The sequence below is a fragment of the Falco peregrinus genome, chromosome 12 (assembly GCF_023634155.1).
Source record: "Falco peregrinus isolate bFalPer1 chromosome 12, bFalPer1.pri, whole genome shotgun sequence".
NCBI classification, from domain to species: Eukaryota; Metazoa; Chordata; class Aves; order Falconiformes; family Falconidae; genus Falco; species Falco peregrinus.
This window is the reverse complement of record NC_073732.1, coordinates 12,833,136-12,850,387: the sequence shown is the minus strand read 5'-3', so window position 1 is coordinate 12,850,387 and position 17,252 is coordinate 12,833,136. Positions and strand designations below refer to the sequence as shown.

General features: G+C 39.6%; 1 protein-coding gene across 3 annotated transcripts in view; it reads left to right on the top strand.

Annotated features, from left to right (window-relative positions):
* Positions 1–16,583, top strand: part of SLC9A9 (solute carrier family 9 member A9) — a 214,204-nt gene extending 197,621 nt beyond the window's left edge. For all 3 annotated transcript variants that reach the window (XM_027787215.2, XM_005237721.4, XM_055817589.1), the window contains 2 exons: positions 10,410–10,515; positions 11,027–16,583. In XM_027787215.2, coding sequence (XP_027643016.1) covers positions 10,410–10,515; positions 11,027–11,230 — 310 coding nt within the window. In that variant the 3' untranslated portion in view covers positions 11,231–16,583. The remainder of the gene's footprint in view (positions 1–10,409; positions 10,516–11,026) is intronic.
* Positions 16,584–17,252: the final 669 nt, after the last annotated feature.

The following is a 17,252-nucleotide window of genomic DNA, read 5'->3' as shown; positions in this document are numbered from 1 at the left end:
ATATCTTTCATAATCCATTTCCAGAATCTTTCACTGGAAACATAATGAAGTGTCAGACATGAGGTAGGCAAGCTTTAAGAGACTGGCTTAACCTCTCTGAAACTGGTGCCTGACTAGGATATGCAACATCCCTAATAACATCTCAAAACAATCCATTAAGGAGTTACAAAAGCATTTTATACTTCGGCCAAACACAGCAATGACACTACAAGGGCACAGATTTCCCTGTACTGTGGCAGATCCATTATTTACCATCATGTTGATGTTCCAGCAGTAGACAGAAGAAATAAAACCCTCTAATTGTATCTTGTGGGTTGTACACAAAGAAGTGGGGAAATTCCCTCACCCATCCCAGAGGCATAAGGTCTGGCACCCATGTTGCCTTGGCTTGCACAGCTGTAATTGTGTTAGGCTATCAGATCACTCTTCCCTTTGTCACATGCTCCGTGATTTCTTCAGGCAGTGATTGCTACACCTTGAATATGTGCTGTAAATCATACATCTTCCTGTTTGCCTGAAAGTGAGTGCCCTTTAATTTCATTAAGTTCCCATGTTCCTTTAAATATGTAGCAAAGCAGAAGAAAAGCTTAAAAATTCTCATTGCAGCTTCTCATCTGGAATACCATAGCTTTGCAAAATCATATCCCCTTCAAATCTTCACTCTGGCAAAGCAATCTTATTTTTTCACCTTTGCCCAACTATATCTCTGACCAAACAATTACAAGTCACTTGCCACATTTGCAAAAAATCTTGTTCCTACCCCACACACCCCCTGACCCATGTGTCTCACGTTTCCTCCATCACAGCACACTTTCCTTACTCAACATATTTTTCTCTAACATTCATAGGCTTGCAGGAAAGCCTTTCGTGCAAAGACAGATATGAAGTTTGGTTACCCTGCTCCAGACAGTATGGTGATAGGAACAGCGAGATTAACTATGCCAGTTGGAAACCTAGTGCTACTTCCTCATATTTCTGTTTTATATTTGATAAGCTTCTCTGCTGACCAAAGGGCGTTTGATGATCTCTTAATATGTATCTTCTGTACTGCGATTTTAATCTGCCGCTGTTACTAAAAAAAATATCCTGGTTTACCTATCTAGAATTTTAAACTGTAATATTAAGATAAGTGCCTCACATTTCTTTCACTCCTAGCAGTATAAAAGCCTCTATTATTCTTATTCAGTAAATTTTTGGGGGTTGTTTTGGGTTTTTTTTTGCTGGGATATCTGCCATAATTCATTACCCTTAATTGTTCTTTGCACTGAAATTTGCATACCTCTTAGGGAACGTTATATCATAAGGGTTTTCTAGTCAGTCTTTCTCAGTTTTAAAATATCTTCACAAAAGCAAAAGTCTGGCTTGCCAGAAGGCTACTTACTTTGGATACAGTGGCCCCTATTCCTGCGCAATAAGAATGTCTTTCCTTCCTCAGCACTGAGCCCACTACTTCTCAATGGGCTTTTTTCACAAACCTGTTAGAGACTTCCAACTTCATCCAGCTAGCTAACCGTGCATATAACATGGGTTACATATTGTAAAAAGCTGCTAGAGAATCTGAAGACAATCTTTGGACCAATCTGCTCACAGGAGCAGAGATTCTCAGAGGATATATTAAACTAAACAAGCTTTCTATTAACAAAGCTTTGCAAAGGCTATCCTGCCCTCAGCAGCTCAGCATAGGGAGATTAAAAGACTGCTTTTTCTAAGTCACTCCCAGCACCTCTTACTCATTACCTAACTGGCCAGTAAAATACTCATCCACGAAAGTGCTAAACCACATCCTGATCTTGTCACACAGGTTTTGAGTCTACTTCCATTTCTGGAACAAGTATGTTTATTTGTACAGTCGTGAGAAACCAGTAACGTTTTCATTAATACATTTCAGGTTATCCTGTTGCTGTCAGCTTTGTTGTGGGCTTGACCCAGCACGAGTAACCTTGGTACCTTGCTTTTGTGTTCTATAGGGATACACACATCCCTGATCATAGTTCTGTTTTTACACTCATACTGGGCCAAGAGAATAGCTCTCTGGTATATCTTCGCTACAGTACCAACCAGTCCTCAAAAAACATTCAGAATATTCATTCTTTGGAGCTACTGTTCTTTTCCCTTCTGGCATGACACCCATCTCCTTATTTACTTATTCCAGTGTTCTAATAGAGAAGAAAAGATTCTGTTATTATTATTATACTGACCATTTTTTTCCTCTAAAAGATACAGTGAATTATCACTTTTGTTTCTCTGGTTTTGTTCGCATCTTTCTGAACTCAAGCAAGCATCAGAATATAAGACACATTTTTCCCATTCATAGCTCATCCTTCAACAGAATTGTGCAAGAAAAGGTCGTTACAGGATTTTTTTCATAGGGGATCATATTTCCCTTTCAAGTCATACCTTTATAACTGCTAGACCATCCTCTGAATCTTGGCAATTCAGGAGCTGGAGATTTGCCAAAAAAACTCTCCACAGATCTGTGAACTACTTTAACTGTTATTGTGCAGCTATATCTACGTAATGATAAAATATCCAATCCAGCTTCCTGAAAAAATGCCAAATCATTTTTTTCCTGTTTGAGTATAATTTTGGCACACTGGCTTTAGCCCTCAATCCATGTCACCAGAGGACCATAGCAAGAATATTACTCCAGCTGCTGCTTACAAGGTTCTAGGAGCCATTTTATTGCCTTGCTTTCACTGTAGTATTTTAGTTTGAACAGAATGATACCCATCTTGTCTGGAAAGTCTTGTTCACATTAGTCTTTTGCTACCCACACCTTCCACCACCCTCCTGGTCCCCAAGTTCTCCTCTCCCAGGACAAAGACACTACAACCATTGCTGTCCTCAGTACCTGTCTTAGTAGGTGTGAGTCCGTTGTACCTGATAGAATCTATTGATGAGAGGTTTTTAAAAGCTTTATAGCTTTCACTTTATTTCAGTCATACTTTTTCTTTCTTCCTCTAGGATTTGATTGAAGTAATTCAGTTGATCAAAACCAATTTGTACTTGTACTTCACCGTGTTTAATCTTCAAGGTTTACTTTCCCTGTATCTTGCAAATGATTAGATTTGCGGTGCCACTGGTGTTAGACTGTCATTAGCAAAGCATGTAACCGCTGCCAGTCCTCATTCTTTACACATCTATTCTCTGGAGTACTTCTCAGGCATATGGTGATGCCAAGGACATCCTCATGAAATAATCTTCTATGCAGTGCAGAAATCCCAGCTAACTTGCTTGCTTTTCTATATTTGTTCTCTCTGCCAGTACCAAGGCTGAAGCATTTTATACAATGAATGCACTTCATGTGAAGAGCTTGAAAGTGATGTCATCTGAGGCAGCTGGCATCAGAGTCTTAAGGCCTTAAGGGTCTATGCGCAACCAGGTCACACTACTGTTCATCCTTTCCAATGCAATTATTTAGCTTACTCATGCCAACGGTGTCTCCAGTTTTGTAATCATGCTAAAGATAGCCCGTATGCAGAAGTTCCTTTTCTACAGGAAAAGAAACCCTATTGCAAATCCACAGGTAGACCAGTTTTGCAGTATCTTGAAAGATTTTCTATTCCTTCAAATGCACCAGGAAATCTCTTAAGTTTTCTCAGGGGTGATTTTATTTATTTATTTATTTTTATTCCATAGTCATTCAGGTTTTCACAAGCTTAATGATTTTAAAGTTTTTGAATCTGCTGCTGGCTTTGATGCCACACTCAGTACACAGAAGTTTATATTATTTTTATCTTCTTTTCTTCTAGATGCATTTAATATAGTATTTCCTATTTATGAAATAGGATGCCTTTCATACACTCATCATTTCCTTGGTATGGAGGATGTCACGTTTGCTTTCTTGTATTTTGCCTCAGGGCTTCCATTCCCTTACATCCTGAAGTGAGATTAATTTCACCAAACTTTAAATACTTGATTATTAGCTAACTAAGTTTAATCTTGTTGTTCAGACTCTTATAGTCAATAAAGGGAAATAAACTCATCCTAGTTTCAATTCATCCCAATTAACTCCAGCATTGTAGGATGAGACTAACTGCCCTGGGATTTGGCTATTTCTCTTTACTGATGAAAAAGGAAGACTGGTAGATTAGATTTCATTCAGATACCCTACTATAAGGTGTCTGAAGATAGGTGAACATAGGGGAAATGAATCCTATCAATGATATCAACTTTGCATCAGACATTTTTGAGAAAAGTCAATGCATGTCATCAATGCTGATGTCACTAACACAACACAGTCTTATATCTTCGTTGTGTGTGTAGTTGACTTAGGCATCTCTCTTGTTTTTTTAATTGTTGTTTGGGGAGGAGCAGGGTTTGTTAGGTGGAGGGTCATTTCCATGTTCTTATACAACTGATGTCAGGGAGGTTTTTTTGGTCTTCTCTTTAGCTGCCTCACAGTCTTCATCTTCCAAAGATCTTTCTAATGTTAATTTGTCTAACATTAGCGCCTGTTCATATATTTGTTTCAAACCTTACTTGAGTATTCTTCTAACTTTTTGTGTGCCCTACCCCTTCTATTTTCCAAAGGAGCTACATTACCCACTCAATTATATAAGCAGGTTTCCATTTATGTCTCAGATTTTTTCTTTGCACAGAGATGTTATGTTTAGGATATAACAGGCTTCAAATAACTTGAGTAAGATGTTTCAGTTTTCCTCTGCACTCCAGCAAGCTCATGACTATAAGCCCGTGATCTACAAATATCCCAGACATTTTACTCAGTGCATACTAGAGAACAGCCACTTCTCAGTCTGCAGCTACTTACACATAAAAACACCTGACTAAGAACAATTCTATTAATTCCCTCCATTTTGCCCTCATCTCTGCAATGCTTCCAGTTTCAAAATTGAAAGCAGTAAATTTTTAGCCATGTTCTGCATAAAAACTAAAGTTAATTCTTTGGGTCTGACACTACGTCTGGTTCTAGAATTTGAGAGTCAGACTTTCCTTAAGGATGCATTGAACTAGTTTTTGTTCCCACTGATTTTCATCCACCCCCCCTGCTCTCAGACATGAGTAAGACAGAATGAATCTTTAAAATAAATAGAGACTTGATCATTTGACTTTACAGGACTACAGTATGATTCCGTTTATACTCAGTTATTTAGTATTTTAAGTTACAACAGTAGTGGGATCTGTTTTTTTAAACTACTCCATAAAAAGAGAAGAAAAAGTCACAAAGAACTAGAGCAGACTTTATTAGTAACAGCTATACGTTGAAATATCATTTATATCAGATTTAGTAACTCCTTCTCAACCTAATCTGCACTCTGAAGAAAGCTATCTTTACATGTCAAGTCACTGTAGATCTCATGGGCTTTTCAAAAACATATCTGTTATTCTAACAATTAAATCTAATATAACCATACCCTGCACTTCTCAACCAGCCTACACTGATAACTCCTTATCCTCTGAAGAAAATTCCACAGTACATGAGAAAACATCATCCTTTTTTGCAGGAGGAGACAGCCCTCTATAAAATCCTCTCCTTTGGGTCATTTTAATCTGCTGTGCATGCACTAAAGACCTGGAGATGTCTCTGTGCCTCACCAGCCCAGTCATGCGCACAGGCTGTACGATAAAGTAGCCAAATAATCTCAGCTCAGCTGTTAGCAGTAGTCAGCCACGTGCAGAATTTAGCCAGATTCATGTTTCATGGTTTGACCGCTCCCACTCAAACACTACCAAGATGGAAATATTTGCTCTTTAGGTTATCACATAGCTAATAGCAAAATCGTGTTCTCCAAAAAAAAAAAAAAAAACACCAACACACACACGCGCAAAACACCTTACCAAGGAACAAAACATCTTTTGTCCTTACTACAGAAAATAGATTGAACAGTGACAACTTTTCTTTTTGATACCTTTCTTACGTATGTTTCTTCATAAGTACAAAAGTGGTATGCAACTCCTGACATAAGTAATTCACAAACTCAGACTTCAATAAAAATATTCATGAAAGGGACGCTTTAAAATAAAAGACTGCAAACCTCAAGAAATCTTACTAACATTGTGCAAAGGATGGATTCTGGGGGTGGTGACATTTACCTCTAGGGACTTATGCCTACAGCAGAAGTATAGCACCTAGCAATAGAATATTAAACAACATACTTTTAACAAATGTGTATTTATAGCACAGTTTGAGACAGAAAAATGGTCTCCGAACAAATCACTATACGTAATTTTGACTACTATCTTGAGAATTCCTGTACAAAGGAGCTTTATAATAGGAAATATTATAGTGCGAGCATATTTGCCTTTCGGGAGGATGGGATTAACTTGAATTACAGAGCCCCCATTCTGCAATGAGGCAGAAGGCAAACCACCTTCTGGGCCAAACGCAGGGCTTCACAGAGCTGAAGCAGAGGTGCAATACATATTTCTAAACTGGGGCCACAACTTCTGCTGGAGAGAGGGTGGGGGAGGGTTGGCTGTTTATTTTGGGGTTTGTTGTTGTGTGGTTGGTTCCACAACCCACACCCCCAACCTGCAAGTTATTCTTCTCTCACTATTATGCCTTTCAGCAAAGCCATAGTTGGACTAGGACTCAAACTAAAGAAAAAAGTAAACCTCCTTTAAGTCTGAGTGAAAGCAACCACATAATTATTTTCCCCTATTTGAACACAATAACACTATATTGACAAAAAGATATAGGTACATTCTACCAACATTCTCAAAATTTGTTAAATTGATACATTCTGTCCAAAATATGGTCATTTGACACTTACTGGCTGAAAGAACAGAAATTTTAAGATTCTGATTTTTCATCCTGATACCATGCAAAAATTATTCTGAAATCACAGATTTTTCTGCATAATGGAAATCTTAATTATTCTGCAATATGGCTACTGGCAGTACTGTTTCTCATCAAGATTACTGGAGACTTCTCACTTAAGAAGTCTGGTTCAGGTTACCTGTATTTTTGTGAAACAGTAGCTATATTGTAGGAGGAAAATTTCCATAATAGATGTTTCAGGCATAATGTTTTGGGGGAAAAATAAAATACACACAAATTCATGGTTCTTTTCCTGCTAAATCATCGTGTGATAGTTTTTAAGTGCAGTGTACTTACAGCAAAGGCCTCATATTCCACCCTGGAAATGCTTTTTGCCATTTATTTGAAACGCCAGCCTAAACTAGATCACACTGTGAAAACCCTATTTGAATTGCTCAGCCTCATCAGCCTCAGCAAACCACCTGCCTGTGGTTCAGCTTTAGGCTACACTGCTCAGACACTTGCCCACTGGCTTGTCTGCAGTGGCATCTGCCTTCTGTGCTGATTGCTGCGCAGCACCGAAGAGGACATCATACCAGTCAAACTCAGAAGAGACAGAGGCTGAACCAGGAAGGAGTAAACAGATTTATATGTCAAGTCTGCTGTCACCGAGACAGGGAGGGAGGGAATAGTGCCTGGCTAGTGGCGAGGGAAGACTGGAACTGCCTGGGCAAGGGGATGTTCAAATAGCAACAAAGGGAACCAGGGTAAACATTTCTGGGCACGTGAACTGACAGTGGAAGCCTGGAGATGTATGAATCAATGGAAAAACTGGTATTTGATTATGATTAAGGCACGTTCATGTGCCAGCACTGTGTACGAATTAAAATTCTATGCATATGCATACACAGGCATCCTGAATTCAGTTTGCCAATTTAGAAATTACCACCTTCACAATATCAATAATGTTCTTTAACAGAGTATGTTGTATCGTGTAGAATCTGAGGCATGCAGGTGAACTGTTCTCCCCACGGAGGGCTGAAGTGCAAATCTAGAAGTGGGTTGATCAATACAAAGTTTTCCTGCTAGCTTTTCCCTATCCCTGAATTAGGCAGGCAGGAGTTTGGTTCAACAGTAATTTCAGAGTTGTGCTAAGAGCTTTACACTTAGTTTCTTCTGATTTTTAAAGCAGCCCTAGTGATTTCTCCATGGAGATGCAACCAGAACAGCTAAAGCATAAGACTTCTTGCCAGGCCTAAAGTGCTATGGACCCCTGTGTGATATACTTTTGAAATGCCAGCACTGCACATGGATTAGAATTCCTCTTTCATGCTACACTGAACAATGTGATTATGTCTGTAATACTATAAAGCAACTGTGTCAACAATAAAGAGGAAACATTTATGGCATAGGTTATTAAAACAAGAAAAAATAGGCCAGTGCAATTTAAGTTCCTTTAGTGGGTCAAATAATAATAGTTAAATAAAGAACAAAGAGATAATTTATTACAGTATCAGAAGCCTCATGACAAGCACCAGAAAATAGTCTTCACTTTAAACTGCATCTCAAAAGGCTTCAAAACAGAAGCATGGGTGATACACAATGAACATATTAGAGCAAATGCAAAAGGGAGAGGAATTAGAGGATCTGTTGCATCCCAAAATGAAGCAACCACTCTACTTAAGAACATCAGTGTACACACAGAGCAACCAGTTAAATGCACCAGACAAGACTCGATGCTAAAAGTGGTAGTGACTCAAAAGACTAAAGACTACTGTAGCAGCAGAGTAGATTGCCCATTTCAGCATGTACCGCTTATTGTTATCAGATGCGATGCTGGCCTTGCTGCAAACATGGGAGGAAAACTGAACTCAAATTTTACTCAGAGATATAAAAGCTCATTATAAAGTTATAAGGCTGCTTAGAAGTAAGGCCTAGCTCAGAGATCATCAGATTAAGGAGGAAATTTAGAATAATATTAATCTTCAGTTTCTTATACTGAAAGAAAACAAAACAACAGAGCAGACAGAACTCAGCATAATCAAATGCAACTTCCATTACAAGCCTGTATTTTTCATGCTAGGTCTGACAATTTAGTTCAAAAAAATTCAAGTCATTTGTCAAAGCCAATATTTTCAAAGATTAAAACACTAGAATTAGGCTCCTACTTCCATTTTTGACCTTTTAATTAGGTGTTTCTGAAGTGCTGAAAACAACTCTAATTGACAGCTTTCAAACGTTGGTTTTTAATAGTAGTTCTTAACTGCTTGGCACTTTGGAGTTTCCAAATAAGGTCAGGAGCACATCAGAAAAGCATTGTTTCGTTTCACTTTACTCTTAAAAAAGCAAGAGGAGGTAAAGTTTCTCTACACAATTTGATCTCAGACATCCAAACACTATAGAACAACTTCATGGCTGTAGTATATGAGACTGTAAAGTTATTTAGCCTTTCAATCTGTAACCAAGGTTAGGATGTTTTACGTAAGTTTCTTCAGAATACTGAATTTGAACTTTGTGTTTAAAGCAGTGATACCATAAACAACCAATAAAGAAAGGAAAGGAGACACCGGAATAGTTAGGTTTAAGACCCACTGTTACTCACTCAGTATTTCTACAATATTGCTGCAGAGCTCAAATCACTACTCTGTTTTATACTTGTTCCTTTCTTCTGTAAGAAGGCAAAGAGCGAGGGAGAGAGCGCAAGCAAAGCAAAAGACAGGAGCAGGGGAGAGAAAGTGGGACGCCAATCAATAAAGCAAATTTTCCCTGGCAGCAAAAATAGCTGACAGACCTGCTTCCCAGAGAGCACTGAAAATTACTTTGCGAGTAAAAGTAGCAAAGAAGATAAGCCAACTTGAGGCACTCATGGGAGAGCAGTTATTGACAGATACAAGGAGGATATAATTGCTCAAGATGAGCAGGTTTTTCTTTTTTCTCAATAGAGCACTTCTGCATGAAAAGATTGGAAAGACAGGTGCAAGACAATAGCATAAAGCCTGTTCCTAACTTACTTACATCAATGCTCCTTTATACAAAATTATGTATGAAGTGCAAAACAAATACCTTGAATGCTGAAAATAAAGTATTACAGGGAAAAAACTTACATACGCTCCCAGTGATGAAGAAACTTAATGCTTGATGAAATTTGATTAAATGTACTTTGTCTATTGAAGAAATGCACTGATTTTACAAAAGGCTGAATATACATGTTTAAGAAAACATTCACTACTGTTCTTACATAACAGTAAGTTATGTAGCTGATGTAATTGCATCTTAAATTGTTTCCTGTTAAAATTGCATAAGAGATCACACTTACAGCAAACAGTCGACAAGAATAGTAAACAGGATAACCTAGTAGACATTTCCTCTCTTCCAGCTCCTACTGTATTGAGGCATCCCAGGACACATCCCCTTCAGCCATTCTGGTACTCTTCAAGACAGACTTTGAGCATTAAGTGTTTGGGGTTTTGTTTGGGGTGGGAGTTTGGGTTTTTGTTATTCCCGAAAAATGCTAGACAAGGCTGAAGACAGGTGAATGTATACAGTAACACGTGGGTAAAGAGATGGGATTTTTTTTATGTTTCCACCTAGATGATTCCCTTATGCTTTAAAATGGAATTTCTTCATTTAATAGAAGCATTTTAGTGTCAATGTCTGCATGAGCAATATTCTTTAACAAAATTCACAGATACCTGAAACCTATCTTAACCCACACTGGTCCACCTCTCACAACAACATTACCTGAATGGTGTCATCCTGTTGCCAGGATTCTGACCAGCCCCAGTGCATATGGCGTAAGTACCTCACTTGGTTAATTGTATTTAAGTTTTAACCCAAAACCTGCCATACTCAATGAAACACTTAGGTAAAGTCCCTTTTCAGAAGCTAAGGCTAAGGACTACACAGTTTCTTCAGGGTTGTGGAGAAAATGTCCCAGAAGGTGCAGCAGTACCTTTCCAAGAATGGCTACTAATACTGTGAGCTTCAAATATGAATGACATTTTCTAAATAATTCAGCCAGATGCTGAAAGTACTGGCTACCCATCAGTGATATTTAAGCAGTGAAGTTACATAAAGATCTGAAGGGTAGGTTATGTTTCTCAACTCTGCTTGAGAGCAGAACATGGTAAGCAGCTATTTGCTTTAATCAACATGTTAAATTAAAACCTGAAAAAAATAAGCAAATAAGGAAATAAAATGAAAGTGGAATTGTGTCAGACTTGTTCATAGTTTAAGCTTTAACAAAAATCCTCCTCACCAGTCCCCCCTTCCCTTCCTCTGATTTTTTTCTTTGTTTGAATACAGGATCAACTGAAGGATGACGACACAGATTATATCATAAATAACGATGAATTGACTGAAAACTATGAAACATCTGCTCACATACCAGTGCCAGCACAGGACAGAACAGGCTCCACCCAGGCTACAGGCAAGGAAGATATTAATGAAGGAGACCTAGGATTAGGAGGGTACAAACTCCAGTTTAAACACATCGCAGGTCAACCCTAGATTAATTCATTGGCATGAACAGCTTAAAGTTAATCACAAGAAATAAGACTAAGACAAAGAAACAAAAGATACTCTTACGTGAGCATGACTCTAAAATACCTACTAAGCACAAAAATCAAAGAAAACTTAGATTTTACCAACTAAATGCCTTCTCCCCCCAGGAAAGAGCTCACCAACAATATGCAGGTTTTCTGACTGCAGCAGTTTTTAATAAAAAGATGTGGCACTGTCAGCCCACTGTAAAGCCATTACAATCACATGTTGTCTCAATGGTACTTGACTGTACCACACTCCTCACATGTCTGCAGGCCTTTGAATGTTGCTTATAGTCTTTAGTCAGCTAGAATGGAGAGAAATAGTTTGCTAATACATTCATGCTCACATGATGACATCACTTCTTACGCAGCTGGTCCTGAACGGATCACTACTGCTCCAGTAGCTATTACAACTAAGGAATAAGCAAAAGATTTTTTCTGGGCATGATCTAAAAATACTTAAAACATGCAGTGCAGCACCTCAGTCTTGATAGATCAAGCTCCTTTGTGCTCACAGTATAGACTTTTCCCGACAACCAGCTTAACGCTTGCTTTCTACATGCACCTTATAGCTTAGTCCATACAGGGTTGCCCCAGGCTGCCCCAAACTGAATGTTGATAGGAGACACTGAAGTCTATGAAACCAGCAACAGACCTGCTTTTATGGCTGCACTGAATAGGCACAACCACTATTTAAATAACAATTACTCCACAAGGTTTTGTTACAGCTTTGCAGCACACAAAGCTTACATGCTAGGAAAAGTTTTGTTGTTTTGCAAGATTCTTCTGGATGTATGCTTTAAGAAGTCTACTGTTTCTTTTTTTTTTGTTGTTCAAGGAAAGTGAGTAATTTCTAATCAAATACTTCTGCAAAGTTGCTATATCTTAAGACTGGCTGCTCCAAGGATAAATTTGTCCATCTAATTATACTGGGCACTCAGTATCATACTAGTGATGAGGACAGTGGTGATTAGATATAAAAAACAAGAGGAGAGCTTAGGTATGAAATGTTAATTTTGCCTGCATAAACACAGTAACTGGATAAACAACTGATCAACCATACATACATCTAGCTGCCATATACTATTATCAAGCATTTCATATTATCAAGCATATCAGCTTTTGCGCATATCAGCTAAGTAGGGCGAATACAGGGATAGAGCCAGGCTTCTGTTGTTAGAGCACGTGCCTTTTCTTACTGCAGAAGTTTCAACTAACTGTGCATGACAGTGTTCCTACTAAGAAAGTTAAAACCATGAGGCATTTTTAAATCAGGTGATTCTTAATACACAAAGACAATAAGCAAACAAGAATTTTTTGATCTCTAAAGAATAAAAAAAATCACGCTATCTCCATGAATGATCATAAAGCTGAATAGGTCTTGATTTCACCACAGATGGAAACTGAAATAGAAACTTAATATAATCAAGTTTTAGTCATTCTCTTCCAGGCTAATTAATTTCTGGTTAAATGTGATTCTAGAACAGCTGTTTTAAACAAATTTGAACACTGGCATTCTATATGCTTTTATGAAAGATCAGAAGCTTAAACGGGCATTTTATTTTCCCCTAAACACTAATCAAGGAACTTCAAAGGATCTTAATCCCCATGTGGTTTAAAACAAGTAATATTCAGGCACGATAACAAGTTCCGAGGAGAACTAATGAATTCCCAGCTCCCTGCTTTGCCTTGTTTAGCTGCATGAGGTGGGAAAAAGATGTGCAGCAGGTTGCAAGAGAGGATGGAGAATGAATAGGGAGGTCAAGTTTCATGGCCTAGTCCTGTGCACCCCACAGCATACGGTGGGAGACAGCACGGATAACAGGAGGCAGGATAAGCAGGTACAGAGAGACACACTGCAGTAAGGTGAATGTGTGGCACCACAGTGGGAAGATATTATCGTAGATGGGTGCTAACACAGTCCTGCTTTCAGTACACAGAGTTTCTGATTTCAATCTTCAGAAGTATTGAGTGCATGTCACCCGGCTTCTTAAGCTCCTTGGGAAGCACATATCCCAGTCCTTAGATTATAGCGCAAATCAATAAACTGCTGCGGTATTATGAAGATGCAAAGCTGTTTTTCCACAACTGCTACATGAACTGGAAATGACAGGCTCTTCACCAATGATTCTGCTTAGATTCTACTCAAATGCATCCTGCAGCATACTCTACAGGGGTTTTACCAATTTATTTATTATGCCTGTCCAAATTTCTCAAAGTTGTGCAGCATGATAAATTGAGAGCTCTGGGCTCTGAAATTCTCTGTTTATCAAAAAAAAAAAAAAAAAAGTCTGTAGTGAATACTCCTCACACTGTTCTACCTGGATGCCTTAAAGGACTACTTTACTTAGTAAAGAAAGTCATCCCTTGCAGCAGAAGCGTGCATACTTCACAGGTCAGATTTTTTTATGCTAAGCAGCAGTCCTCACAGGATGAGTACTTATCCTCCAAGACCACGCTTGGCAACCAAAGTGTCACTTGCTTTTAGGAAAATCAGTAAACCCAGCTGCAAGCAAACCTGAAATTTCTACTTGGCAATAAAATTCTCAATTATGTTACACTATTCTGCCTTGCCATTTCTTAATTTGAAGATGTTCTTTTCATGACAAGCAGATCAAAAGAGTTAAAACAATATTAGAATAGATGATATATTTGTATTCGAGGAGAAATTACCATCAACTAGTAATTCTGCATGACTGTTTAAACAGGGTAATGGATGTTAAGAGAGGCCTTTAATGTTAATTTACAGTTCATACGCTGGAGATTTGAGCTACTCAATATCACACAATGTTTGACTGAACATACACGTCACTTGTGATAAATGTGAAGCTATCCTTCCTATCTGAGTTAATCTAATAAAACACCGCTTGGAAAATGAAATGTAAAATATATTGTCAAAACGTAGTTACTGCAAACTCAGGATGAAGGCCAAAGTGTTAGGAAAGATGGAAACCTGCAATATCACAGTAATAACTGAAATTTCATACTGAACTGCAGAGAATATTTACCTAAAGGTTGGAAGCAGCAAAATGAATCCTGGCTACACAGCAGAGCCAGTCCAAAAAGACACTGTAGCAACATTAAAGAGCCCCATGATATCACCATGACGTCTCTTGCAGTGGGCAACAACACATGCCAGCATCACATACTTCCAGTAGCACATGAGATATCAAGTCCCATGGGCAGCACCTGAGCCATCCAGTCCTGCCACAACATACCAGATGTTGTGACCTGCCAGCAGCCAAGGACCCACAGAGTCCCACCAGTGGCAGCCATCAACCTCTACCAGCAGCAGACCAGACATCAAGTGCCACCAGGGGCTGACAGGACAACAAGTTCCAGCAGCAGCTACGGAGGCCTCCAGGCATGAGCCAGCAGTGCTGGGAGCTGCCAGGATCTCCTCGTGGGGAGACACCTGCCCCATCTGCTTGGGTGCCCTCAAAGGCCCCACTGGATCTGTGATGGCATGCATTCTGCCATGCTTGCATCCAGCTCTGGGCTGCACTAAAGTCACTGTCACCCGCCCACTCTGCCAGGGGCCTATCATGGCCATCTGTCACCTGCAGGTAGAGGATGACCATGACAGAGTGGCCCATCATAATCATGACCGCTTCCATGCTCATGCAGGGCCACAGCAACAGTAGGAGCAGCAGCAGCTGCAGAGCCCTAGAGGTTCCCAGCACTGGAGACTCTGCTGAGCATGGGGAGCGCAGACACACCCCCAGACCCTGCCAGCACACCTAGAGTCTGTCCAGGCAGTGGGACAGAGATGGCAGCTGGCCCCATCTGCCACCAGATGCCACCCAAGATCTATTACAGCTGCAAACAGTGGGGATTGATCCCTGGAGTTCTTTTTTCTAATACGTGTCCAAAGAAGGGCAAAGCTGATGAAGGGTCCAGAGCACAAGTCTTATTAGGAGCCGCTGAGGGAACTGGGGTTACTTAGCCTGGGGAAGAGGAGGCTTGGGGGGACATTACTGTGCTCTACAGCTACCTTAAAGGAGGTTGTAGGTCTCTTCTCCCAGATAAGAACCAACAGGACAAGAGGAAGTGGCCTCAAGTTACACCAAGGGAAGTTTACATTGGATATTAAGAAAAATGTCTTCACTGAAAGGGTGTTCAAGCATTGGAACAGGCTGCCCAGGGAAGTGGCGGAGTCACCATCCTTGGAGATGTTCAAAAGACATGTAGATGTGGTTCATAGGGACATGGGTTGGTGATGGACATGGCAGTCCTGGGTTAACGGTTGGACCTGATGATCTTAAAGATCTTTACCAACCTAAATGACTCTATGGTTCTAGAAATATCATGTCTTTTGTTAACTTTGACAGAGAAGTGCAGCATTTAGTAACCCCACTGAAAGCAGGGCCCATTGGAAGCAGACATTTATATTGCTGCACTAAAAGCTCAAACTTTTCCATAGTAACCACATCAATGCTATCATCGGTGAACTGATTAACCCCGTGCATTACTTAAGCTGTTAAACTAATTGCATTGAAGCCGTGAGAGCAGTTCATACCCTTTCCACCTAGCAACTTACATGCCTTGCTGAGCTGAGGATAGTATGCACAATAGGTCTTTCCTTCCTTTTGAAAGCTGTTCTGTATTTTGCTATCAGCCATCAAGTAATACTGAGCCTGTAACATCCTGTTTGCTGTGTACGTTTGGGTACAACATGAACACAGTGATATACTTTAGTATCTTAGATGCACGTGAGCATTGCACGTGTGCTTTCAGAATTCTTTTTTCCACAAGAACTGAGAATTCTTGGGATACAAATATTAATTATGGACTTCAGAGAACAACGTATCTTAAATACTCGATTCAGAGATTGGAAACTACTCTTTCTAAAAACAAAGTTCTTTTTCCCCTATTCCTTCCAGCAAAATAGAAAATAGCCCTTTTCAACATCTTAAAGCAAACCAGTTCTGAGCATTTTAAGTAACACAAGCAAGCTCATCTCTGGCAATATAATCCCAACAGACATGAGTTCTGTTCAGTGAACTGTAAAAGACTTGACAACATTTTTATTTTATAAACAGTCTTTCAGAACTTGAAAATTCTCCAGCTGATCCAGATTTCCACAGCCTTAGTCCCAATACCAGTCAGTTTTCAGATCACGAAATCCCCCTGCTTCCTTTAGCTCAATTATTAGTTTTCATGGTAGATATTACTGTTCAGGAGAGTTAAACATTTGAACATGTTTTTCCTTGAATACTGGCTTGTTTGGGTTTTGTGGGCTTTTTTTTTTTTTACATCATGATCACATACTGGTGTGCAAGTTTCTGAGCAGTAGGAAAGAAAGCTTTGTCAGCCAATGTAGTACTTGTCTTTATTTGTCTCTTTCAAATGATTGAAGGAATGTGCCTAGTGCAACAACAGACAACAGACAAGTGAATACCCCCACCAACAGCCTAGCGTGCAAATCACATTTCCAGATCTAAAACAATCTACTGGACACTCTGGCATGTGTTAAGAAGCACAAACAAAGTCTTCAAAAAGCAGAAGAAAGTATCTGTCACCTCCATGCTGCAAATCAATGGCTCATACTTGTCTTTCCCATATGAAAAGCACAAGGACTTTCCTACAGTTAACTTAAGGTGTGTCAAGTCTCCCACCTCCGACTTTGGCTCTGTTCCCAACAGCCCCTTGGCACCATCAGCACGGGCACACTGCAGCTACACTGCTAAAAAAGCCACCAGCCAAGATAGTCTCATACTTCCATGGAAGCCCACAGAAAAAAACCACAGTACTCATGTTTCTAATTACACCCTGCCAGCTATCCCACTGTTAACCACCACACTGACTTCCTCCCACACCAGCCCACCCCGGCTCTGGACAGTCTTCCCTCTTGCACACCAGAGGAGACAGTGAGTGCTGCACAAGATCTGCTGCATGATGTGTTACAGGAATGATTCGGCTCAAATAAATCTTTTATCGCTAGTGTCAGAGCAGAGGCAACATTTTCCCCACCTAATTAATTCAGT